This window comes from Camarhynchus parvulus, chromosome 2 (assembly GCF_901933205.1).
Source record: "Camarhynchus parvulus chromosome 2, STF_HiC, whole genome shotgun sequence".
Taxonomy (NCBI): Eukaryota; Metazoa; Chordata; class Aves; order Passeriformes; family Thraupidae; genus Camarhynchus; species Camarhynchus parvulus.
This window is the reverse complement of record NC_044572.1, coordinates 100541559-100567623: the sequence shown is the minus strand read 5'-3', so window position 1 is coordinate 100567623 and position 26065 is coordinate 100541559. Positions and strand designations below refer to the sequence as shown.

The following is a 26065-nucleotide window of genomic DNA, read 5'->3' as shown; positions in this document are numbered from 1 at the left end:
CTGATGTCTGTGAAATTATTTCTGAAGGAAGTGAGGCTTGGGCAGGACAGCTGGTTACTCAAAATAAGAGATTTAAAATCCTTGGTTTTGAACTGATTTTTAATGAGTAGGTGAGCTACCCCAGAGAACTTATTCCTTGTGTTTGTGTGAATGTCCAGGGGGCATTTCCTGGGGCACAGGGCAAACGGGCAGTGAACAAGAGACTCTGTGGACAGCTGACTCTTTCCCTCTGCACAGCGCTGCTGGTGCCAGTTTAGAATAAATAGTAACTCAAGCACAGTAAAGCAAATTAATATGTAGTTCCTACCCTGTAAGTTTGGGGTTTTTTCACTTTTAATTTGTTAAGTACCTGTGGAAGGAGAAGTTGTTCCTGCTTTTATGACAGGGATATCTTCCTGACCTCATTCAAAATTAAAACTATTGAGGAAAAAGCCAATTTCTTCTCCAAGTTAGATACTCTTCTGAACATAGCTGTAAAATCTTAAAATGCTGCTTCATCTGCTTAAAATCTGTTTTATCTGCTTGAAAAAATGAGGAGAAATGGATAAAGCTGCAAGGTGTTAACTAGTAAGTGGGTACAAGTTACTTCTATCAGATACTTGCTGGAGTAGTAAAAAGTAACAGACGTGACTGGAAGTGGCAGAAATACGAGATAGCAGTAATTAAGAAGCTAGCAAAAAGAACGGATAATAAACTGGGTTGTAGAAGTCTTGGCTGTGTTAGAAAAGAAGTGTGTGACAAAAATACTTGGTGTGCAGGAGACAAGAACAATATTTTGGCAGTATCTTGTAAGGAGATCTGAAGACAGATTTTTCTTAGCATTAACCTGGGTCTTCTTCCTAAGGAGAAACGATTTCCCAGTCTGTGCAACAGAGTTTTTACAACTGCAACTTCTTAGTAAGTTTTATTGCTCCAAATGTTTCAATCCCATAGATAATGATCTCTTGGCTTCTCTGATTTGAAGCCATTGTTTTGGGTTTTTTCCTTTTCTTTCCCCGAGTTTCCTCGGTGGGATGATACCTCCTGTGTTGTTTAAGGACACCGGCCTGTGGATTTACCTCAGCAGAGTGCCGGGAGCTGGGAAGAAGGGATGAGAGGAAATACGGTAGTAACGCGTTGGCGCGATGGCTCTTGTTACCCTCGCCAGGGTCCAGCTGCCTCCTGGGAAGCCCGAGAGCTACTCTCAGTTTCTGGATACCCAGCCAGGCTCCTCTTGTGTTTTTCTTCCAGGGACCAAACTTGTTACCTTGGTCCCTTGGAGCTTGGCACGTGGGAGGATAAAGCCGCGTTTTAGAGGTCCTGGGGGAGGTTGTCCGGAATCCCAGGGCCCCTTCCCAATGCAGGCGGCCCCTGCCCTCCCCCGGGCACCTGCACCTCTTCAGCCATCGGGGAAGTTCATCGCGTTCCCCGCTGGCGCTTCCAGGGGCGCTGCCCCCGGGTTCCTTTTCTCCCGCCTCACTCCTACCCGGGAGCGCTGCCCCGGGCGCCCTCTGCTCCCCGTGGCGGCCACTCGGAGAGACCCCCGCGCCCCGCTGCTCCTGACCCGGAGCTGCTTTCCTGCCCACAGAACCCCGAGTTTCGCACTCGGCTTGCGGGGGGATATTCCCTCCTCCTCCCCTAAGAAGCCCCTCCGGAGGCAGTGGCCTGGCCGTGCCGTCCCGTCCCGCTAGGCACGGCCCGGCGGCAGCTCCCGTCCACCGGCCCCTTCCTCCTCCTCCCGCCCCGCTCCGCGCAGCCGCCGCCCGCCGGGGCGGAGGGTCCCGGGGGGAGGGTCCCGGCGCCTGACGGTGCCCCGAGGCGGGGCGATGATGCGAGGCCGCCGCCTCCGCGCTGCCTGCGGCCGAGGAGGGAGCAGTGGGACGAGGCGCGGGGTTGCTGCCGCCGCCGCCTCCGGAGCAGCGAGAGCCGCCTGCGGAGCGCGGGGTGCCCGGCCCGGGCCGCCCGGTGAGCGCCGCCGGGGGAGTGCGCGGGGGGCGGCAGGGATGGAGCCGGTGGCTGGGGAGGTGGAGGTGGAGGTGGAGGAGGTGGCGGAGCCGTGGCTGCTTCTTTGTGGCAGGAAAGTTTCGGTGCGGCTCGGCGCGGCCGCCCCGCTGCCTGCGTGCCTGCCCGAGGAGGAGGAGGAGGAGGAGGAGACCCGCTCCCCGTGCGGGGCCCCGCCTGCCCCGGGCCACTCCAGCGGGGGTGGGGGGGGTGGGGGTGTTCTCCACATCTCTCTTCTTGTCACCGGCCTCTCAGCCCCTGGCAGTGCCATCTTTGGGGCCCGGGCCTCTTGGGAGCTGCGGCGGGGACGGGGAGCCGGGCGCGGGTCGATCGGCCGGAGGGGTTTTTTGGGGAATTTTCCGCCCCGGTGCGATCCCGGCGGAGCGGCGGAGCGATGATGAGCCGGTGCCGCCGGGGTGGGCTGCGGGACAGGAGGGGCGGCGGGCGGGGGTCCTGCTCCGGAGGGACGCCGCGCCGGATAAAAGTCTGGGAAAGCAGCGGTCGGTGAATCGGAACTGGAGCGGGGGGAAGAGGCCGGGGAAGGGGCACTCGGACCCCGGTGCGCACCCCAGGGGTGTCCGTGGGGACGGCATCGCCCGGCGCCGCTGCTCGGGACCCTTTATGTAACGCAGCCCCGCGCTGAGCCGTGCGGGAGCACGCCTGGATCGCTCCCCTCGGCAGGCAGCGTGCTCGGCTCCCGCGCCCGGGATGCGGCACCCGCCGGCTCCGGGTCCGGGCCGGCGGCTGCGGCTGCTGGAAGGAAGCGTCCTTGGCTCCGGATGGCAGGGAGGGAAAGCGGTGGGGGAAAAGATCCCGTGTTCTCCGTGCGTGCCCCCGCGTCTTGCAGGGGGGTATCCCCAGCAGAACTTGGTACAGATGGCGGCGTGCCCAGCACAGCGAGATTCGGAGGCATTTAACAACCATTGTAAGAAGGACTAATCGGACACAGACTTTGAATGTCCAGATCGTGCCTTCATTTTCCACTTTTTTGTTCGTTGAGGGTGTTGGGTTTTGTAGTTCATAAAACAGAAAAACATTTCTAGATACCAAAAGAAAGCAATCCAGTGCTCCATTAGCATTCTTTCTCTCTTAGGAGAACAATACAGGCTCACTGTAAGCTTGCCCAAACATGGGCTGCCTTTTATTATATATTGGTACAGTGCCTGGTGCAATAGGTCCTCTTTTGGCCGGGCTCACATGCAAAGCACAAGTAAAAACTGAGTGGCACGCTGCTAATCGTGATATATTTGTGGCAAATACCACCTGCCGACAGGCTGGGTTTTCACAAAGGGAGAAAGGTGGAATGCTTTGAACAAACCCGGTTCCTGTCTGTTTGATGTAGCAGATGCTTGTCGTCTCTGGTTGACCTCAGACACTTGCTTGGCTTTTGAAAGTTACGTTGTTCAAAGTGTCTGGTACTTTTTTTTTAATATTGGTGTCTGTAGATTTTTAAAAAAGAAGTTAACAACTCTGTGATTGGGTTGATAGCCTGTGTGACATCTAAGAGTCCATGTGAAAACAGCTGCCTGTCTGCATTAAAGATGACAGGGGCAACTTACCTTGTTGTAAAAGGTTCCTATGTGGCCTTGGCCCTACAGACCTGTGTGTACCTTAGCCTGAGGAGATACTACACAAAACTCATCTTCCTGCTTTGGGCATTTACAAAATTAGGTCTCCTTTGGTGGGTTGTCTCATCTAAGGCAGTTTTTATCATAGGATGTCATATTTGATGCTGCAAACTTGAGATTGCTCACCTCAAGTTTATTGCAGTTTTAATCCAAAGGGGCAATAGCAGAAAGCTTTGTACAAACAAGATAGCTGGAGGAGGAGGGGTTGGGTTCACTGTAAAGTACCCCAGTTTGCATTTTTTAAAAATATTAATATTTATTGAAGGAATGGAAAAGGGGGAATGGAATGGAATTTAACTTGGGCTCCAACAGCCTTTTCAGTCGCTGGTTCTTGTTTCAGTGCTGGTTGAAGTACTTGTGAAAATTGCTCACCTGCAGGAAACATGAGGTCACAGTACATCACAGCGCCCACAGTCACTGTCCTTCTGTTCCTGCTGTGGATCCCATCATCAACAGGCTGCAACAAGGCTCTGTGTGCCAGCGACGTCAGCAAATGCCTGATACAGGTACGAGTCCTGCGTCCTCCATCTGCTTTCCAGTGGGCAGGAAACAGCCCTGAAACTGCCTCCTGAAAAGATACACATAACTGGCATTTTATGTTAAGTAGTAACACAACCTCTGTAAAGAGGTTGGTTTGATCTCTTACCCATATAAGTGCAGATTTACAACCATTTTATAGACAGAGAATACCAAGTGCATATTTATATGGACATGCTTTTGGGGATTTTTTAATTGAAACTTTTTCAAGCCAAGGACTATATCTGTCTGAGATGTTGCCCTTAACTTTCAATTTGTCCAGGTCGTTAAGTCTCTAGCAGAGGGTCAGGAGTTGACGCCTGATGCTCTCCATAGCATCAGGTTTGTACGGTGAATTAAAAGATGCCTAAAAACCAAACCAAACACTTATAAGCTGAACTGGTAGGAAATGGATGTTAAATTCAGACGCTGCTTTTGGCTCACTGCATGTCTGTACTGTGAAAGAAAGAGAGTGAGAGCAGGTTGCTCTTCTTAGAGCAGGAGTTAAGAGATGTGTACAGCAGAACAAAAGGGCCTTCTCTAGCAAAACAACAAGCAGTTCTGGTAGCTACCAAGTATTTTTTTAGTCATGGTAAACAGAGCATGCTTCTTGACTCCAGACTGAGAAAGGAGGCTTCATGTGGTCAGCTGCAGCTTTTTTAAAAGCAACTGTTTCCTACTGCCTCTTTGTAGATTGGAAAGGCAATAACAGAGAGCATGAACATCATATGGCAGTAAGATGTGAGTGTGCTTACTGTAAATGCATGGTCACAGCCTGAAAAGAGATGCAGAAGTGGCCTCAAGCATTTCCATGTTTACTTCATTTTGCTGACTTCTGTCTAAAATTTGTCTGGGTTACAAATAAAACACTTGCCAGATTCACAAATCCTTTCTGTGGAATGAAGACTGACTGTAGGCTGAACCGTCTTTCTGGGTTCAGCACTGCCTTTGCTTTAAAAGTAAAAAAAAAGAAATTGCTGCTTCTTCCAGCCTCACCACAATCTGTGGAGTTGTTAAAAAGAGGAGCAAGAACGAGGCTTTTGATTTTTACCTTTTCAAACAGAACTCCAGTGGTTTTGCTGGCATGTTGGACATTGTGCACTGTGACAAACCGATGCACTTGTGAGCCCCTTCTCTTGCATTTTTTAAAATCTGCTCCAGGATTGAAACCTGTAAGAAGTAACATGCTAATTGTGGTGTTGAATGTACGTGGCACTTAAATAGTAAATCCAGTGGTACAGATTTGTTGATTCAGGGGAAAGTTATTGGCTCAGGTGCTGGATTTCAGTCCTGGAAGCTGTTGATCTGCTGCTAGTTTCTCTGTAAGCAAAGGGGACAACAGGGAAGATGTGTTTCCTTTTCTGGTGCCACTGATGGAGCCCACCATCTGTGAAAGAACAGATATCTCCTCCTTGAGAAATCATCTCTTATCGAGTCAAGCTTGAGACAGCGAGCATTTAAACTTTATTTTTATGAGCTAGTCTGGATAGAGCACAGCCCAGGAGGGATGGAGTTAATGCTACCAGAGTCCTTACTCTTACTCAGCTGGCAATAAATGGCTGAGGTTCAGCAGTGCATGGAAATGGCTCGTACAACTGTGCTTTCCTTGGATTATGTTGGCATCTCTGTAGCAACACAGCCCTGTGCATACAGAGAAACCACTGAACTGCTTGACTTGTGGTGTGTTCTCTCTTACTTTGTACAGGTGATGTGGAGTCCCTTTTAAAGCATTTCCCTAAAATCAAAATCACATGGAATTCTCTGAGACCCTAAAGTGGCCTAGGCCATGTGAGTTGTGTGCAGTTGCAAGGGAATTACACTGTTTGCTTTCACCATCTGGCTGCTGTCTTCCTGCACACAGGCCTGACTTACCAGTCAGTATTCATTCTTTATAGAAGAACAGATCAGGTCAGACTAGTCTGATTGTGGACAGGAAGATATCCTAAAGCTTTGACTTAAAGCAATTGTCATCTTTCTTCTTGGCTTTTTTCTTTGTTTTAAAACTTCAGTGCTGTTGTGGCAGAAGTGCTGCACTGGCATATGAAATGCATGTTCTGTCCTGGATAGATATGCAAGTAGAGTATATCCATGCACTTTTTTTTCCCCTCTAAACTCTTTTGGAGGAATCTGGACTTTTAAATAAAATACTATGTTGAGGGAAGTTGCTTGAATATCACATGACATTTTTCCCTCACTGACTTTTATCACTGTTCAAGTTTAGCAAAATCCCTATCTTGAAACCCAGATAATGTCACTCAGAGACAAGTGGGGGGGCAAACAGATGGTGAGTGTTTGTCATCTGCATCAGTGTGCAGAAAGGGAGGCTGTCTGTCCTGGAGACAGAGGGACAAGAGACCTGCTTTCTCAAAAAGCATACGGTTAACATAAATATTTTTGCCAGCATGGCTAGAAGTCTGTACAGTCATTACTGCCACTCCTTAGGAGCTCCTCTGCTTAAGGGTGGTCCCTACATAAATATTTATTTTGTTAGATCCAGAACAGTGCATGAGATCAACAACTCCCATGGATTCAGCTTTCCCTTTGCATCCTGGGCCCTAGCTTTATTGGTGCTCCTCTTTTTCCATAAGCAAAGGCCTGGAAGAAAATAGCTTGAGGCATCTCTCTACATAAGCTCAGCCTTCGCTAAGAAACTTTGTGGCTTCCTGTAGCTGTTGAGAGAGTTGTGGGCAAGACTTGGGAGTGTAGAGAGTGAGTCCACACAATTAGTTTGGCCCTTCAAGGCTCTGGCTGTAGCTCTTTCCCATGTCCCTGGGACTGGGACTGGAGTCCGTGATCCATTGTTGCTGTGCATTCCAGGTGGAGCCCTGGGTGCACAGGGAGCATGTGCTGCAGTGTTTATTGAGCACATCTGCTGTTGGCTTGGCCCGTGGGTTGTTTTGATGTTTCCATGTGTGGAGGAGATGAAAAGGCCCTCACTGGGTGGGGGGGAGGGCATATTGTGCCCTTGCAACATGGAGGAAATCCTTGAAGGCAGAAACATTGAGGATGAGACATTCCCACAATTGTTCATAGCAAAAGGGTTTGAGGCAAGTCCCAGGTTGGCTCTTGAGGTGCAGAGCTCCTGGCAGGAGTCAGGCTCGGGTGGAATGTCAGTGTTGGGCTGGAAGCTGAGCTTTGCTGCCTTATCTGCAACAGTGCTTTAAACTGCTGCTGTGCATAGGAAACAAATGGTGTTATAATTCAGGCATGGTTTCACGAGCCTTCTAAGAGAGGTTGTTTTGCGGAGAAAACAAGATTTTCTCTCCTGAACTTTACAGACCTGCAGCTACCTCAGCTAGTGTGGTATCATTCCAATTAAAATCTCTTTTCATCTGTCTTTTTTGCCTCCTGTTAATCCTGTGTACAAACTTGTCAGCCTGAAAGGATTTCCAAGACATTTTAGCCCTCTGGTATGAAATAAATGCCACTCCTTAACTTCAGGGCTTCAGCATCTAAAAATTACTTCCAGTGTGGATTGTAGCTGCAGTACGTAACCCGGCTGGGTTAACAAAACAGTTCTGGTTGCTTCACTTCCAGGAGATTTTCTGTTATTAAACTGTTCTAGGGAAAAAAGCTCTCTTTCACTCCCCCTTCCAGTTTGCAGAGAGGTTCCCAATGCCTTCAGGTCCTGCTTCTCCCTGCACCAAGAAAATAGTCTCTGGAATTTCAGGAAAGCTTTGGAAAAAACTCAGATGTTTAACATCTTCTAAAAATTTTTGTTTGCTCTCTGGAGCAGGAATATCTTTATTGTACAAACATGCCTACTCCCTACTTAGTACTGTATTTTTAAACTGTGAGGCTTATTTCTTGCCTAGCAAAATACATTGATGCACCTTCAGTAGTTCAGCTTGGGAAGTTGCCAAGTTGACTGATGAGTAATATTTTCTTCCACTGACACCTCACCACCCCCAGCTATCAACCAGGAATGTTCCTTATTCTGCCTTGCTTTCACCCACATCTCATGTAAGCATTCTTTTTAAAAGATGTATCCTCTACCGGTATCCAGTGTGGATGAGTCAGGCAGGAGGACTCAAAACTGGTTAAGGAAACCATGGATGTGCAAACAGATATATGGAAAAACTTACAGTTATTGCCCCAAAGTGGCAGAAGACTAATTAATTAGGTTGTTCTTTCTTCCTTCCTCTCCCTCCAACTTAAAAATAAAGAAATAATAATAAAAAACCAAACAAACAAACAAAAACCCTCAAACAGCGACAAAAAACCCTTAAACATTGCACAGCTCATGAGCCCTTCCTGTGAAAACAAACTTGTTACAATACTGGTAGGTGTAATTGTGCTGGCCCCAAGTCAGTGCTTACACATATAGATGCTAGGCAGAATTTTTTATTAACAGGTTGCAAGTGCAGAATTTAAGGTTACATTTAATTCTCTAAGAATGCTCTTCCATAAAACCAAAACAACTTTAGTTTAGTGAACTTTCTGGTTTCTATTCATGCATTACATTTAATGGTTTAGTGAGAATTGTCTCCTCCCACATGCTGGCCTGTTGGTGTCTTTAAAATGTAAAAGTTGTTTGCCCGGTTTTACTGTTGAGGAATAAATTGGATATTTTTAATGCTAAACTCGTGGTTATTTTTAAAGCTGTTCTATTCAGGCTTTTTATTCTAAAGGCTGACAAAATCTGTTTATCAAATGGTAAGATAAATATTTTAGAAATGTATCATTAACTCATGTAAGTTGTCTTTCTAAGTTTGTGGTGTCTCCTGTGGTGGAAAAATGTGCATATTTTGTTAATTGGCCTGTTTTCATCTTTTGCTTGGAAACAGCACAGTTTGTGTGGAAACAGTGATAGGTGCCATTCATAAATTTTGATGATGAAAAAGTAATAAATCTTAGTAGTTTTCCACTCTGTAAATAAAAATTCAATACTTGCAAGGGCTGCCTATTGCAGACATGTGTATGGAGCAGGGGTTCGCTGTCCATCAGTCAGTGGGGCAAACAGGTCACAATAAACTCTACAGGCAACAGCGTTTCTCAGCATTATGTATCAACCAATAGCTGGTGAATTTTGTTTCTTTGCTGGATATAAGATGACTTGTGATCTGGGATGAAGTGAATGGAAAAATAAGGGATCAGTGGATTTATACTGCATTAGTACATTGTAGCTTGTCTGCAGCACATTCTAGGGCTTGTTCAGCCTTAGTAGGGGCCTGAGAGCCTTGCAGCTCCATTTGCTGTGCTCTGGGGGCCTGTCCCTGTACAGACTTTGCTCTGGCCTCCCTCTCTGAAGGGCTCTCCTTGGTCCTCTGTGTGCCCATGTGAGTTGGTGTGAGCGAGGGCTGGCCACTGTGCAGCCCAACAGGCTGTGGATATTTGCAGTGGCCAGTTTTGCAGAGTAAAGAGAGAGCAGGAGTCACAATCAGGTTCAAGACTGCACCTTGCTGTGCCTTGCAAACCTGTTCCTGACATCTGTTATAAAAATGCCTCTTTCTCCCCTACCTTGTGCTTCTTAACAATAGCAAGGAAAGAATTATTTTAAAAGTGGAATTTTGCCCAATTTGAGCTTTTCCCAAGGTGCTTCAGAAAGAAACCTCATTTTGCAGGTGACATTGGTGCCTGCCACCAATGTAAAGAGAGGTGCCCCTGACCCAGCTGGAGTGGAACCATGGGTGGAGACTCCAGGATAGGAGAATTTCAAACCAAACCTCCTTCCTGCCCTTCTCTCCTGTCCATGAGCGTCTCCTGCAGTGTGTCCCTCCTCTGCCTCTGGATAATGGGATCAAAGAGAGGGGATGGGCATAGTGTCCCCCCTGGCCTGGTGTGTAACAGATTTGCCGATGGCCCTTCCAGTAAAGCCGGGGGTGGAACGATCCCGTGGTCAGTGTTTCCAGTAACGGGATTTGTTTTCTCCCCAGTTGTGTGTAATGTGATAGTTAGACAGACGTCATCAAAACCAAATCCTTACACAGGACAACCAAAGGGACTTCTTGGCCAGTCTGTGTTTTGCGCTATGATGTAATTCAAGGCTGTGAATTATTGTCATGCAGCTGCAGTCTTTTGGCCAAACTGGAGTTACTAGTATGGATTTGAGTTAGAGGGAAGGAGACCGCCTGGTTTTTAGATTTTCTTCATCCCTGTCAGCTTTTTCCATGCTTTGAGTCCACAAGTGTGTGTCTCCAGCAGGACTGCTAAACCAGAGCTTTTGGGTTTAGGTAGTATGAGGACAAATATTTGTCTTTGTTTCCACACCTTTTTCCATCTTTTTAGGTTATTAATGGTTAAAGAAAAGTACTTGTATAGGTCATTTCACTTTCTAGAGGCTCTAGAAGTCTCATAGGTATCCCAAGGTGTCAGTTTGGAGGGATGAAGCATAAGGTTGTTTTCATAATGGCAAAAATGAATCATCTAGACCTGGGGTGGCTGGGAAGGGGGGAAAATCTGGTCACTAATGTTGCAAATAGAGAGCAATGTGTAACAAGTGTTTGGAGATGCAGAAAATCCTGTGGTCAGATGTCTTAAATGGGTAAGTTCCTCTTGGAGTCCAGGGATAGGTGTGATGGTAGACATCATGCAAGTCTTGAGTGGGCACATGTGGCTTATAGTAGCTTTCTTTTTTAGTTAAATTATAATGTACGGTCACTATTTATATATAAAGAAGCATCTGTCTCCAAGTTTCCTGTTGTGATGGGAAAGCATTCAAAGAACTTGTAGATTTAGGCATGCACGTGCACAGAAGTGCACACACCTTTCCCATGAATAGGATTTTTTGTCTTTTAAATGCTTCCTTCAGATTTCTCTTCAGAATGTCACCTTTAAGGGAAAAAAAAAGCAAACTTGCAAAAGATGCTTTTGTAAACTTGGATTGGTTTTTGGCTGGAGTTGTTTCACCGTTTACTCGCTGTATTAGTGTACTAAGCTTTTTTAATGCCCTAATTTGAGTTGTGGCTTGAGGAAAAATCACTCTGCTGTGTAGTTATTTTACATCTGGGATTGCTGCGGTGTAATGAGTGTCTGTTGATTCCAGGAGCTGTGTCAGTGCCGCCCTGGGGAAGGGAACTGTTCCTGCTGTAAGGAGTGTATGCTCTGCCTGGGCACACTTTGGGATGAGTGCTGTGACTGTGTGGGTAAGTTTGCATTTTTGGGGAGAATTCCTGCTTTTTTTTTACATTGCTTTCTCCTGCCACATGCTGAGCTCACAGTCTTAAAATAGGAGTAAAACACTGGGACAGAATCTGTGCTTTAAGCACCTTAGTAGTGTGAGTATGGAATAAATTACTGTGGAGACCCAAACATCTGAGGGCTGTGTCTGCTCTGTGGAGCTGGGGGTGGCAGTAGTCCAGGTATTGCTTGTTAAATGTCATCATAGCTGATTATTAATTTTGTCTCTCAAACATAAAATTCCTGTTTGAATTGTCATCTTGAGGTAACTCCCCAGTGGGGTTGGATGCTGTTTCTGTTTCTGTATTTCTGAAGGTTTCTACCTATAAAGGGTGCATTGACAGGTACAGCACTGGGACACCTTTAGGATTGAGTTGGGACTACTAGTAAATATGCATGGCCCAGTGTTTCCACTGTTCTTTTATTTACAAAAATAGCTCTTTGTGAAGGGTGAGAAAGAAGCAGACAAAGTTTTACTGTAGGACTACATGACTATCTTAAAAAGAACACATTGCTGCTGACAGGTGGTGTTCAGAGTGCCCAAATCTTTGCAAGTGAGTGCTGTCCCAGCTTGAGAAGGTTGCATTCTAGTTCTGTTTCTTGTTTTATATGTAACATTCATCTTCCTATGGTTGTTGTAAATCTCCCTGTGCTGCCATCCAAAATCCTGGCTTCAATGAAAGCGATGCATCTTGAGTGTTGTACCTGCTCTCAGCTTTTCTAGGTCAGTTTTCTCTGAATTCATGAAGGTCATTAGTGTCAAAATTCCCATTTTCAGTGCAAGTTATTTCCCTAATTTAGAACCATTATCTGCTGTAGAAAGCAAGGCATAGAGTACTGATCTCTAGGGAGAAGAAGGACCTACCTCTTGGGATTGTGAAGTCCCCACACGAGCTTCTTTTCATAAATCTGCAGGTGACTCACTGTTCTGCGGCTCTTTCCCATAGTGTTTTTCTGGAGAGGAGCTAACAAGGTTTCAGGCCCAGTTTCCCAGTACTGAGTAAACTAAAATTTCTCCTGATGGTTCTTTGTGTGCCTCAGGCCTTTTGGATTCTATGGCATGGTCCTATTCTTCTTCTCTTCAGTGTAGGATCATCCTTGCTGTAGCCTTATTCAAATAAGGAAACGGGAATACATGCCATACCTGACTCCCTAGACAGAGTTCTTTGCTGATGCCTGAGCTGATATTTTAAGTTTCTTTATAAGCTGCTCATGTCTAATGTAAAAGCAGATAGATTGTTGTGTCTTTAAGGTCATGTCTGCCTCAAGGACAGGAATTACCTCCTATCCTCCCCCACTAACTGTACTAGTGCTCAGTTAATACCCCCATGTTTTGTGTAGGTTCTCTCCCTTCTCTGACAGGGAAAAACATGCTGGAGGACTGAAAACAGCACCAAGTCCCCCATTCCCTTTGAGTTAAGCTCTTCTAGTCCCTTGTGTAAAGGTTTATCTGCTTCCATAATTTTAATAGCCCATTTCTGCATCTTCTCATCCACTCCAAAGTGGTAGTGTAGACATGTTTGATCCTTACAGGTTGCTCATTAGTTAAACTTTTTTAAATTTTCTTTTTAACCTTTTAACCAATTTTCTTTTTAACCAATATATACTATATTAAAATATTATTATAATTCAAATGCTTTTAAAAACAGTAAGAGTGAAGGATCTTTGTGGATGAGCACTTACCCATTAAACTATAAGCAATGATTTTTTGGTACCATCTTAAGGTAATACTCATTGATATGCACACAAACTTGTATAGATTCTGCAGGATTTTGGTAAACAATCTTGATGTTATTTTTTTTCCCTTGTGTGTCATTTTTATCAGTGAAATTTTTAATGATGTCATTAATACAATGACATCAACTAAAGCATACATCCCTTGATATATCTGTACAAAACTCTTTCCTGGTTTGATATCTTCCTAACTGATTTTCAGGTGGTCATCCTCTCTTGCAATTGTATGGTTAATACAGTGCTTGTTAAAGCATTGTTAGTATTAGTGCTTATTAAAGGGTGGTAAGGAAGGGATAGAAATTTTTTATTAAAGCAGTGAGTCTAGAAAGGTCTGCAAAGAACAAACCTAATTGAGAGGAGCAGGAAAACAATCATGTACAGTAGGGTGTTTGTGTAAGTGGAATTATATTTTATTATGACTTGGTGTTGTTTGGAAAAGAGGCTTATTTTTTTTCCTACTCTGTACTTGGCTCACCTTTTAATAGGAGCAGACTGTCGTGGAGCGTTCCTATTACCAAATGCTGGTAATGCTAACCACTTGCTTAAGATTTGCTGGATCTCATGCTAATCACCGTTGACAAACTTCCCTCTGCTTTGTTCACTGTGGTAATCCATCTACTTAGGTTGAGAAGATTATGGGTTTGTATAAGGCTCTAGTTAAACACAATTATTTGTGAAGCCAGAGCCCTAGTGGATCTGTGGGGCAGGAGATACTTCTCTGGTTGTATGAGGCAGGTAGACTTTAAACATTCATGTCTCATAAGACTTTAATACTTCAGGAATTGGTGAGCTTTGCAGCTGTAGCTGTCTAAACCTGTGTCTGTGAAATTACCCAAAATTATATCCAGATGCACATGAGGAAAATGGATTTGCCTGTCTGTTGACAGGTGACTTCTAACAGTGTTTTATCACTCCTGAGTTTAAAATACCTATGCAGATACAAATTTTCTTTTTAATCTTGGTAGTTTCCACTGATTGGACTTAAATTGAAATACCCTTCAGTTTAATTGCCAGTAATAAATATTAGTGTTTAAATGGTTAACAAAAAACTGGAACTGGCATTGCATATCACAAAAACATTTTGTAGGAATTTGCAAAGTGAAAAAAGATTACAAGGTTTCAAAAAAGATACTGCAGAAGATATTGAAAAATAAGGAAGAGGTAACCTAGAAATGAGTATTTTGCCTGTTGTGGCCCCTCCAGCTAAGTAGCAAAATGAGGTTCATCTTGGCTGTCTCTACACAAGTAAAGTAATTCAGACTCATGCTCTGTCCTGATAGTGATCTTTGTATCTCTGACAGATGACTAAAAAGATCTAGTGCACTGCTGCAGCAGATGAGATGGAATACTTGAATTGTGATCAAAAGTTTCACATACCTCAGATTCGTTAAGATAGTCCCTTTCTTCAGTCCTAACCTTGCATTCCAGGTTTATGCTCCTATTGATTATATGTGCTTTGTATAATCTCTTCTCCCAGGGAAATCAAACCTTCCACTGAACCCTCCATTTTCTAAGCTGTAACGCTGACAGGGAAGAAAAGTGCTGTTTAGATGAGGTTTTTCTTTCCACAAGTCACAGGTGTGTTTTGTAGAAGTCTGAACAATCCAAAACCTGCTGTTATGGAAAACTTGTCCTGCTGTATTTGATAGCACTTCTGCTATTGGGCTGAGAGTAGGATAGATACGAAAGAGTTCTGTTCTGTTCAGCAAAAAAAGAAGCAATTTTAGTTCTCCAAACATTCCTACCTGTTTCAAGAAGACTTCGGGGAGTTCTGTGTGATTTACTGTTTGTTTCCTCTGCAGGTATGTGCAATCCTCGCAATTACAGTGACACACCTCCAACATCCAAGAGCACTGTTGAGGAGTTGCATGAACCAATTCCTTCCCTTTTCCGGGCACTGACAGAAGGGGATACTCAGCTGAATTGGAATATTGTTTCCTTCCCTGTGGCAGAAGAACTGTCACACCATGAGAACCTCGTCTCCTTTTTAGAAACAGTGAACCAGCCACAGCATCAGAACGTCTCTGTTCCAAACAACAATGTCCACACACCTTACTCCAGTGACAAAGGTAATGAGCGTAGTGTCTAAATCCCTAGCATCTCCTCTTGTCTCTTTCAGGAGCCTTCTCAGTGCATGTCCTACTCTTCTCTATACTTGCTTCTTCTTTTCCCATAAGAATGTGTGAAAGGTTCAGCCTAATTTTGGGCATGACATAACAGAAGGAGTAAGGCAAAGATGTTGAGGAACATGGAAGATGGTTTTAAAATGACTGAGGTTCTTAGGAGACAATGAACCACATGAGTTTATCTCTAGAATTACTCCTGTGGCGTGAGGCAGTTTGTTCATGTTGTTTCATGTGCACTGGCACGGAGTGTTCTCTGACCTAGAAACTGTTACCTGTATCTTAGGAGACAGGACAGACCAGAAACTGAATCCAAATTACACATAGGTGCAGAAGTAGACAACTGAAACATGGCTTAAGATATGCCATAAGCTCTTGTATCTGGAACAGTTGTTTATTTATTTCATCTGAGCTGGCATAACTTGAAATCTTTAGAGGGATGTTTTGTATGAAATCCAGGATTAATAGTAAACCTAAGCAAGATTAGAAGCATTGATGAAGGAAGGATATGTGACAGACTGTCTTCAAAATAAGTAACTTGGTGGTAGGGGTTCAACTTAGAGATTCATTCCTCCTATTTCATATTAAGTTTTTTATATTATTTCCTTCCATTTAGAGGACAGACTTCAGGATACTGTTTGCTGTGGCTGGGTGGGAGAAAGATGAGAACTTTGAGTTGGTGTTGACAGTGATATAAAAAAAACACTGTCTGTTTCTTGGTTTCCATACTAAACCTGAAACACTTTTCCCTGCAAATCATTACGTCAGACTTTAAAGAATCTCATAAACAGTTCATAGTGGAACTGCTGCTTAATAGGGGAAAAAGAGCATCTGATTTATTAGTGCAATTAATGTTTTGCTTCCTTCCCAACGTACACTTTAAATATTCGTAACCCATATGTTGCTGTTGTGATGGCCCTTTTATCTTATCAATAAAAGATACCCTAATTGATGGACATGCTGCTTTTCCATACCAGTGTGAACCAGTGACCTAGTTGTGTTTCTGAGTAGGACTGCTGCTGATTAAATGGAACCATAATGGCAACTTTTCTAATTTCCTTTGGCTAAGGCACATTAGAAAAATAAATTAATTCCAGAACTAGGAAACCAGATGGGCAGAAAGCATCTCATTCATATGTCTTTGATGTTATTAAAATGCTTGCTTGGCATTATGAGAATAATGTACAAAGTCATGTAAAATGGAAAGCCACAAAAAGCCCTGTGTACAAAGACTACAGTACTTACAATTATAAATTAAACTCAGGGAGAAAAAATTATGTTTAGTACAGCCTTGAATATATCCCACTGTACTTAGGTACTGCAATCCAGATGGCTGTTCCCTGACAGTCCTTTACTACTGTACCAACAGGATGGGCGAATGATAGTTTTGGATTAAATTTAGAATTTGAATTGCATCTCAAGGGTGTGGAGCAGTTTTGAGTTCAACAACACAGACAAATACATAAAACTGCCATTTTTTCTTAGTCAAAAGTCCCCTTCATTTCTTTTGCTAGGAACATATTAGAGATTAGGCTGAGAGAGCTCTTACTGGAATGATGACAGTCCAAAAACAACAGTTATATTTGGAAATAGTTACCAAATGCCACTGGCTTTCAGGCCCCAGCAGACACTTAAAACAGAAATAAATGTCAGAGCCTGTTCTTGTAATCATTTGCTGTGCCTTCTCCATCTTAGTGACCAGTGAAGAACTGGAAAAGATAGAGGATTACTTTCCACATCCTATTCCCATACTTTTAAGTATCTAAATACGTAAGCCTGCTGAAGGGTCTCTTTTCTTGGTCACAGTGTAGATAACTTTGCAGTGCTCTGCTTTCTCAAAAGTCATATTAAATTTTATTTATAAAAACACTGAAGATTTGAGCACTGAGAACGGAAGAGATGGAAAGAAAAATTAGCATCTGGCCTCAGTCAGTTAATGTTTATTATGGGGGAAGAAGGACAGCTGGACATCCAACAGTGTTGGATGTTGTGTGAGCCATGGGGTAGCATTGTTTCTAATACTGTTTTGCTGAGTTCGTTGGGGAAGCCATAATCTAAAGGTGGAGGGGCAGGCAGTAGGTCAGGACTGAAGAGCCTTGTGAGCATGGGCACAGTGAGGCCGCTGAGGGAGCTCCTGGAGCCTGATGGCTTCTGCCCATGCAGAGTTCAGTCACACAATCAGGTCACTGCTTTAACAAACTGGCAAGTGTTAGAGCCACTGAAAGAGAGGGAGGGTTTGTAAAGGTGTATATGTGTGCTCAGTGGCAGTAAACACAAGCTTAGCCTGCAGTGGGAGAAACAGATCAAGTCTTTACCCTTTCCTTCTCCCCAGAAATGCTGCTAGGCTTGAGGGCAGGTCTTGCAAACGGAGATACCCTTAAGGTGACTTGCTAAGCAGTTGTCTTTGAGGCTGTGACAATCAGGGATTTGAAAGAATATTCCTGTGAGCAGGAACACAGAGGCTTTATGTTTCCTTTACAGTGCTGTGCCTCCTCCATTTTGTGGTTCTTCTGTGCCTCCTTGCATGCTTCCCTCCAACATGGTGTGCTGGCAGCAGCCAATGGCATGGCCTCTTAAGGGAGAGGGGCTAATGAGAGGTAGATTTTGTAGGGGGACAGTGGTCTCTGTGCTGTCTTCTGGAATGCATTCCAAAATTTGGAAAGGCTCTGCTTACAGATACCCCTTGTCACGTAGTGTAACACAGCTCTGATTTCAGCTTTCCGGCACGTTCTTGCAGGGATCACCATTAAGCTGGCCCAGGGTGCCAGACTTGCTTGATGCAGTTCTGGGTGAGTGCCATGAAAAGCAGCACCAGCCACAGGAACCACGAGCTTTGTGCCTGAGTGGCGTGGAGCCACCACCAGGGAGGGCGGCTGTGGATCCGGGAGGAGGTGGGGTGCGGTGGGATATAAAGAATTCCTTTCTCACCCCAGCCTACTCTGAACCCAGCCACCAGACCTTGAACTTCCCTGTTATTTTCCTAATGAGTGTCTTCCCTTTCCTCCTGTGAACTGACTTGTAATGTTTTAGCTGCCAAAGTTATGCGCGCGCTGCTGGAGCTGCTGGAGCTCTTTGTATCAGTTGTTTCTGGCACTTGAGCCTCTACTTCAGAGAGAATTGCGATGGTTACTAATCTGGAGCTACATTTGTACTTCATTCTCTTTGCTGTACTTCTAGCTGATACCCTCAGAGCTCTGAACTGTGATTTAAACTCAGAGATTTCAATAAGCTTAGTTGTTTCAGATGATGACAGGATGTTGGCGAGAGGGAGAGGGGAACTAGATAATTTTTTGGCAATTGATAAAACAAAATCTGTGCTGTAGTTAAGGGTTTCTGACTTACATTGCTCGGTGACACAGGGGATGGTGTCTGGTCTGCAATTCTGCTCCTCTCCAGTGCAACAGGGAGAGGAGAGTTACAATTCCAGTGAGGAGACATCTACCTCTGTAGGTAGTCCAGGAAGATTTTTTTTTAAATGTTTCTTTTTATAAATTGATTGACATAAAATTGACTTGTCCAGAAGTAGTAGATTATGTAAATGGATTGTGCATAAGCAGTTGCAGGTTAGTCTCCTTGCTCTTGTTTTCCCCTCTTCTCACTACTGCACTAGACTAGTGTTTTTCCTAGTGGAAGGTGTATCCCTGCCAACAGCAGTGGGGTTGGAACTTTAAGATGATCTTTAAGGTCCCTTCCAACCCAGGCTGTTCTATGACAAAATGGTATGACTGCTGGATGGACAGTTACCTTTTTAAAGAACTTTTAGAACTACCAATAAAGTGGCCAGCAGACAACTGAAGTTACACAACACATATAACTTCAAAGATCCCGTACAGCAAATTATCATCAACTGGGAAGGTTCTCTGAGTTGCTAAATTTTTCTATATTACACCAATGCTGATAGTTTTATAGCAAAGCCTAGTAGTTTCTTCTGTTCACTTTTAATTTAGACTTGATTATTGTCTCTCCTACACAACCTTCACTGAGTATGAAGTGTGAGGGGGGAAAAGGTGAGAAATTAGTGTTCCAGGAAAAAAAGTTTACTGCTGCATCCTTCTCCCTCCCTGCATCTGCAGTCTGTCATCCTTAGGGTGTGAAAATTGGCAAAATGCAAATGAGAAAGCTGTTACTGCACTAAGTAATATTGTTTTTATCTATACTGAGGGACCCAAGTGATGACTCGGTAATTAGCTTTGTGAAAGAGTTTAAGTACTCTCCCAGGTCCCAGCTGAGCCTGTAGGTATGTATTTTTTTCCCCTGTGTAGCTCTCTTTTTGCAGTCTATAGAGCAGGATTTAGTGCTTGAGGGGAGGAACTCCTGCTTTCAGTAATTCAGCCTCCACATGAGCACAGAGGCATTGCAGAGGAGGGGATCATGAGTGCCCTATGATAAACAAATTGCTCCCTGGACAATCTGACTTGTTCAGACCTGGCAGGTCTTTCAGTGAACAAGGCATCAGAAACAATTTGGTAGCATATACATGGAGCACATCCTTCAGCTGCTTACAAGAGGTGCTTGGGACCAGATGGATCTACTGCTGGCTCTGGCCTGCCACATGCAGTCTGCTCTCTCCCTTTTGCAGCATTTTTGTGCTTGTCCTCAAGAACCTAATCCCCTTGACTTGTGTGCAGGTGCAAATAAACTTTCTTCTCTACTCTCCACTCAGTCAAGATTAATGTCCTTGGCTGTCACTGCCACCATAATAAAGTTGAATTTTGGCTTTGGTCCTGGGAATGTGATTTAGGAGACCAGTCTGCAGTCTCACAGGAGCTGACTGATGCCACCTAGTTTTCCAGAGTTATAGGCCAGGTGCTGCTTCTCCTCTGGCCTCCCTTATCCAGAGAGATGTCTCCCTATTCAGTGGCATCAGTCTTTACATCCTAGAAATCACAGGCTCTCCTTCCCTAGGAAGTTTATTTCATTTCTGCAGGCATTAGCTGATAGCCTTCACCAGGACTTGTGAAGCAGTACTAACACTGCTGAGGCTGTCAGAGATGAGGTTAGCATGAAGGTGGGCACAGATGTCTCCTTACACAGAAGGGACTGGACATTCTCTGGTGTGGAGACAGTCTGTAAGTGCTGGGAGAAGTTAGCACACCTCAGAGTGTGCACAGCTTTCATGACAACTTCCCTGACCTACCTTAGGCTTCCCTTTGTGTGTTGCAAGTTGGAGTGTCATGATCAACAGATAGTGAGCATTCTGGCAACCCCTTGGATGGTTGCTTCCTTTGAAGAGCTGTTTCATTCCAATTTGGAGATAGCCATGAATCATTTTGCCTTCTCAGGCTTATCCAGAGACTAAGTCAGTCAGCTGGAGATGGCATCCCAAAAGGTGATTTTGCAGGAAGAAATCTTTCGAGATTAGCCAGGATTGCCTGTTTCAAGGGAGAGGCTCTGTGCCTCTAGCTGACACCTTCTAAGACTATGGAATTTAAGGTCAAACTTAATGTAGTAACACTTCAGTAGAAAACTACTGAAAACTAATCAAAGGACTGAATAGAGATTAAGCAAAAGGATATAAAGAGTATGAGTAATGTGCAACAGAGGCTTCTGTAAGATTCTTGTGCTTGAGCCCCAGCACTGACTTGGATGACTGATGGGAATGAGGATACTGTCTGGAGACTTGCTCCTGCTTTCTCATCCCTACCCTTCCACTAAAAACTTCCTGTGAGGAGTGAAGGGAATAGATACCTGGGGCTATCTGGGACTTCTAGGTGTGTGCTTCTTCTTGGGACCATGGCAATCTGAACTTTTTATCACTGGTGATGAAATGCTGCCAAGTCCTTGTGCACTCCCCACAGAAGTTGGAGCTCCGTCTGGCCTCTGCCTTCTTGCCTTTGAGGTTGTGGTGGCTGCACCTCCCTACTACTTTTCAGCTTTGGCTGAGCACTTTAGGTGTACACCTATCGCTCTGCACATGCTACCATACTTCTGTTCAGCTCTTTCCTCTTCCTCTCTGTGAATCAAACATCCTTACTGAAGCTGTAGATATGTTGGTTGTTTTCAGGTAGAGATTTTGTTCTCTGAGAACTCTATTCCTCTGGTTGCTTTGCCTCAGGATATATTATTAAGGCTTATAGAAACAGAATGCCAAGAATGGGACAGGACTTACACAGCCACAGTGGACTTTGTTGATGTTTCCAGCAGCACTTCAGATACTGCAAGATTTTTTTGACAACTGCAGCACAGCTTTTCTGGGAGCAGAAACTGCTTCAGCTCTGGGTCTGCCTCTCCTACCCAAGATCCCTATTGCCTGTTGCATTGTATCTGGTGTCTGCAAGGCATATACATCAGTTTGGAGCCTGACCAAGGCAGTGAATACTCTGTTGCTCTCAGTGGGCTGGCAGCACATCCTCTGACCTTCTTGCAGCTGTTTTGGTAGTAGCATAATAATTTGACAGTGATGAAAATCAGTCATTAAAAAAAACCAAACCAAACCCACTGTCTTGATTTACTATTTAAGTTTGGATTACATTTTTCTAATCCACATTGGAATGTAAATCAGTGGGTTTCTCCCAGGTGCACCATGAGTAGTAATAGGCTAGAAAGCCCTTTGACATCTCCTGCTCACAAGCTGGTCTAATCTGCGTGAGGGAGACATTCCTGTTTGCAGACAGCTGCCAGTTGTGCTCTCCCCAGAGTCTGCCAAGTTATGGTCTGGGTAAATATTATGTAATCGTGGTCCTTTGGAGGATGAACAAAGTTTTATGGTATAATCACCTGGTCAGTACAGAAGAAAGGTGGTGGAATCTGCCAGCTTGAAGAATTGGAAGTGGACTGTGGTATTTTCTGAGGACCTCCATTGTTGGAAGGAAATTATGAATATGACTCCATGTTCTTAGAAGGCTAATTTATTATTTTATGATGCTATATTATATTAAAGAATACTAAACTAAACTATACTAAAGAATAGAGAAAGGATACAGACAGAAGGCTAGAAAGATACTAATGAAAACTGGTGACTCCTTCCAGAGTCCCGACACAGCCTGACCGTGATTGGCCATTAAGGCAAAACAATACACATGAAACCAACGAAACAATCACCTGTTGGATAAACCATCTCCAAACCACATTCCAAAGGAGCAAAAAACAGGAGAAGCAAATGAGATCACATTATTTTCCTTTTTCTCTGAGGCTTCTCATCTTCCCAGGTGAAGAATCTTGGGCAAGGGGATTTTTCAGAAAATGTGATGGTGACAGTGGACTGAAGGGGGAATGGTTTTATTTATAGTTGTGGTGAATGCCTTAGCTCCATTTTGATGTTGCAGCACCAAACTTCTTAGCATTTCAAGTAATTGCATGGGTGTTAGAAGCACAAAGTCAACACTTAGGCAGAAGGGGTTTCTTAAGATTAGTAGTAAAGCTGGTGGTGTTGCTAAAAAAAAAAGGGAGAAAAAGGTGTGCAGTTTCATGCTGATGAAAAAAGGATTCTTTAGGTCCGTGATTTTTTCTGGCTAAAGATCATTGTGGAGTTTGGGGTGGGGGTGGGGGTGAAAGAAACATTTACATCCAAATAAGTGGGTTTTGATGGTTTTTTAAAATAACTTCTCTAAACCTGAAGTGTTTTGTGGTAGCATATTACCTTCAGAGGACACATTCCTGCTTGCAATTTTGGCATAGCTCATCCTTACACTCTTGTAACTGGGGGAAAAAACTTAAAAACATTCTTGCCTGTGAATATAGAAATAAATTAATCCAGGAGATCAGACAACAGGTTGAGTTGTAGATGCTGAAAATTTGAAGCTGATAGATTTTACCTTGTCTCTGCCTTGCCTCTGTTCTTTTACTGTCACCTTTTTTTCCTTATACCTCACAGTCCTGTCGGTTTGCAATCATACTTCTACAGCTGCTCATTTAACTAATTCCTAACTAACCTTTAAAAATACACTTTAAGACCTTTTAAACCAATTTTTTTTCCCTCTTGGTTTAGAACACATGTGTACTGTGGTGTACTTTGATGACTGCATGTCAATACATCAGTGCAAGATCTCTTGCGAGTCCATGGGAGCTTCCAAATACCGATGGTTTCACAACGCCTGCTGTGAGTGCATTGGGCCAGAATGCATCGACTATGGCAGTAAAACTGTCAAATGTATGAACTGCATGTTCTGAAGCAGGGAAATTGGAATATAGCAATACTGAGGCCAAAGTAATCTCTCTCAGTTAAAGAGACTGGGATTGCAAATTCTGCATTTTGGTGGAGTGCCTGCTGGTTGCAATTAAATGTACCTGGTTGAAAAGAGGATGTATAAAATCAGAGAACTTTTTCCTTTTTTTTCTTTGTTTTCTTTTTTTTTAATTCATATAAGCAAGGCTAACTAGTAAATGTTTAAACACTATGTTTTAAACTTGTTTTTCTCTGTTTCTGCTCAAATGGTACAGTCATGCTCATCATTACTGTTCTGATTGTTTTCCTTTGATTTGAAAGTATTGTCTATACTGGTTTTCAGAACATAGTACTCTATCTTGTAGTTTAGAGTAGGGAAACTTTTAGAATACGGTGATGAGACTTTCATTATCTAAATTCAACAAATAAATAAATGGCTGCTAGGTTGGAGGGAGGGTGGATGTTGTTTAGGGGCTGGGTTTTTTGGGATTGGGTTTCTGGTTTTGTTTTTTAACTTTATTACCTTCCAGTTTTTAAGGTTAGCTTTTATTGTGGAAGTGATATTTGGAGGAAAATTAAAATTCGTGCTTTCTCTTCAAGTTCAAAGAATGGGCTGTCATGGATAAAATCCTAACTTCTTAGAAGGGCTGCCCAGCAAAACACCATGTGTGGGATACTTTTCCTCCAAGTTTGATGTGCCCTGCTCTCTTTTCATTGGGGCCTATGATGCATAATTTATGTGTTACACAAATTAATCTTTTCAGTCTTCTCTTAGATCCCAAAATAAAGCTGGTAAGTGCCATTGCATTTCCCACCGGTTGCACTGTTCTCTAGGGCTGTTACACCCTGAACATTTAGTCCAGTAAAGGAAACATGAAAGGCTATGATGGATTTAATGACTAAAAGAATAAAGAATGAAATGACAGGAACAAGCAAGTGGTACAGGTCTACCAGCTGGGCAGCTGGCAGCAAGAATGTTCCCATTTAGTAATTTCCTGTGAATATTTATTCCAAAACATTTTTATTATTAATTAATTTCTTCTTCTTTTCCCCACAAATTTTTGTCAGTGAAGAAGGGAATATGTGTCTGCAAAGGCAAAGTTAAAGTGCTCTGATTATAGAACATTGTGCATTTTTCTAAGTAAGAGTTTTTATATGTTGACAGTTACATAGCAGTTACTATGACCGATTTAAGGTGTCCACTGATAATGGTACTAAGTACAAGAATAAAGGGTATGAGTAGTTAATGATCAGCTTTTTGTATTTATAATAATGTAGGTTTTAACTCCTTCAATTTTTTATGCATATATGCATATGCAAACACAAAAAGGAACTATTGACTATTCATTTTTCTCTCATTAACCTCAGCTAGAGGGATTAAACTGTTTTCTAGTTACACCTGTCTATCTGTACCATGTACACATGAAAGCAGTCATATTACATTTATTTTGTTGAAAAATTTTCCTGAATGTTTTTTTCAATTTTTTTTCATGATACAGTTCTTTCAATAGGATGGAATAATAATAATAATGATGATGATAATAATAAAAGAAAAATCTACTCTCGTTAAATAATGTTACTTTCTTCAGTGTCTTTTTCAGCTATAAAGATGTACTTGAAAGATGAATGTTATTGTTTTGAACTAGTGGATTATGGAATGTCTTCATACTTTAAAGTTACAGTTAAGTGATAAAAGATCATAGACAAAAATAGAAAAACAGCTTATAATGGAGGAGTTGTTCTTCCTATACTTTTACAATTCATGTTATATTTTTTTCTGCTATATTTTTTTCTTAAAATGAATGGAGAGGCAGAATATGTTAAGAGTAACTGTGACTGTTTGTAGCTGGAGGGTGATGCATCCGTGTTCCTGACCCAGACAGGAGACATGTAGCAATCAAGCAAGCAGGGGGTCATTAGCATGCTTCGGATTTTTGCAGTCTTAAATTATTGGAAAGATGAGGGTAGCTCAGAATCCTCTTGGGGGAGGAAGAGGGCTGATGTTTCTGGTCAGGCACCTGCTGCCCCATGGATCTGTGACACTGTCTCCACTTACATCCTCAGAATTTTGCTGTGAGGTCAAATCAAGTGGGGGCGGGAGGGATGGGGGAGCGACCTAACAGGTGTCCCAGGAAATGCTGGGGGGAATGGCATAAAAATGTAAACACAGTTCTCTGTAGTGGCCTGAGAGAAGGTAGTGCACACCTTCTGGGGCTTGCCTTACTTTTTGTAATTCCTGATGCTGTCTAGAGTTTGCTGAAAGTGGTGTGTGTACACAAATGTCATGCAGCAACACCCAGTGTATTTTATGATGATGAGTGCTTTTAAGAGGTATTTTAATAAAAAGACATTACTGGTTCTCATGTGTTCTTTCTCAAGAGTTTCTCAGGGAAACATTACCAGGAAGCATATTACAAAAGTTACTGATCTAAATGGATAGAATAATACTGAGAATTACCTTTCCAGCAGTTTTTTTCCATACCTAAAAGTGTTACTTTGAAGTATTTTTCTGTCCATAAATGATAAATACTCAGAATGTTCTTTCTGAAAAACCTAACCATTTTAGAAAGTTGTTTATTTAGTCTTATTAATTTTGCAGGAAAAAATCACCATTTATTTTGGGGTCTCTTATTTCACCCTATGTCTGGATAACCAGCAAACCATCACCTACATAAGAACATGTTTTTAAAACTTCTTTTAGTTAGGAATGTTCTCCAGGTAAAGCATTGGCCACTTTTACCACTGTCCTTTGGGACAGAATTGTAAATAATTGAATGTAAAGGGAAGCAAAGAGGGAATTCATATAGTAAGAAATTATACAAATTTCTTGTGGCCAGATGCCCTAGTGTGTTGGGGGTCTG

At 43.2% G+C, this 26065-nt stretch overlaps 1 protein-coding gene across 2 annotated transcripts; it reads left to right on the top strand.

The window, feature by feature from the left end:
• Window positions 1-1753: 1753 nt before the first annotated feature.
• TWSG1 (twisted gastrulation BMP signaling modulator 1) lies at window positions 1754-25563 on the top strand. 2 transcript variants are annotated; one of them, XM_030943342.1, is made up of 5 exons: window positions 1754-1944; window positions 3949-4114; window positions 11110-11209; window positions 14780-15046; window positions 23028-25563. In XM_030943342.1, exons 2-5 carry the CDS (start codon window positions 3992-3994, stop codon window positions 23207-23209), a joined length of 672 nt encoding a protein of 223 aa, XP_030799202.1. In that variant the 5' UTR covers window positions 1754-1944; window positions 3949-3991; the 3' UTR covers window positions 23210-25563. The 2 variants fall into 2 exon arrangements, with proteins under 2 accessions (XP_030799202.1, XP_030799201.1); XM_030943341.1 differs by having other exon boundaries at window positions 1793-1944; window positions 3987-4114.
• Window positions 25564-26065: the final 502 nt, after the last annotated feature.

Bases quoted from the DNA above. Each gene is read 5' to 3' on its own strand.
- TWSG1 (XM_030943341.1), top strand. From the start codon at position 1,806: ATGATGCGAGGCCGCCGCCTCCGCGCTGCCTGCGGCCGAGGAGGGAGC. The intron at 11,210-14,779 runs GTAAGTTTGCAT...TTTCCTCTGCAG, and splicing joins TGAGTGCTGTGACTGTGTGG to GTATGTGCAATCCTCGCAAT. The intron at 15,047-23,027 runs GTAATGAGCGTA...CTCTTGGTTTAG, and splicing joins ACCTTACTCCAGTGACAAAG to AACACATGTGTACTGTGGTG.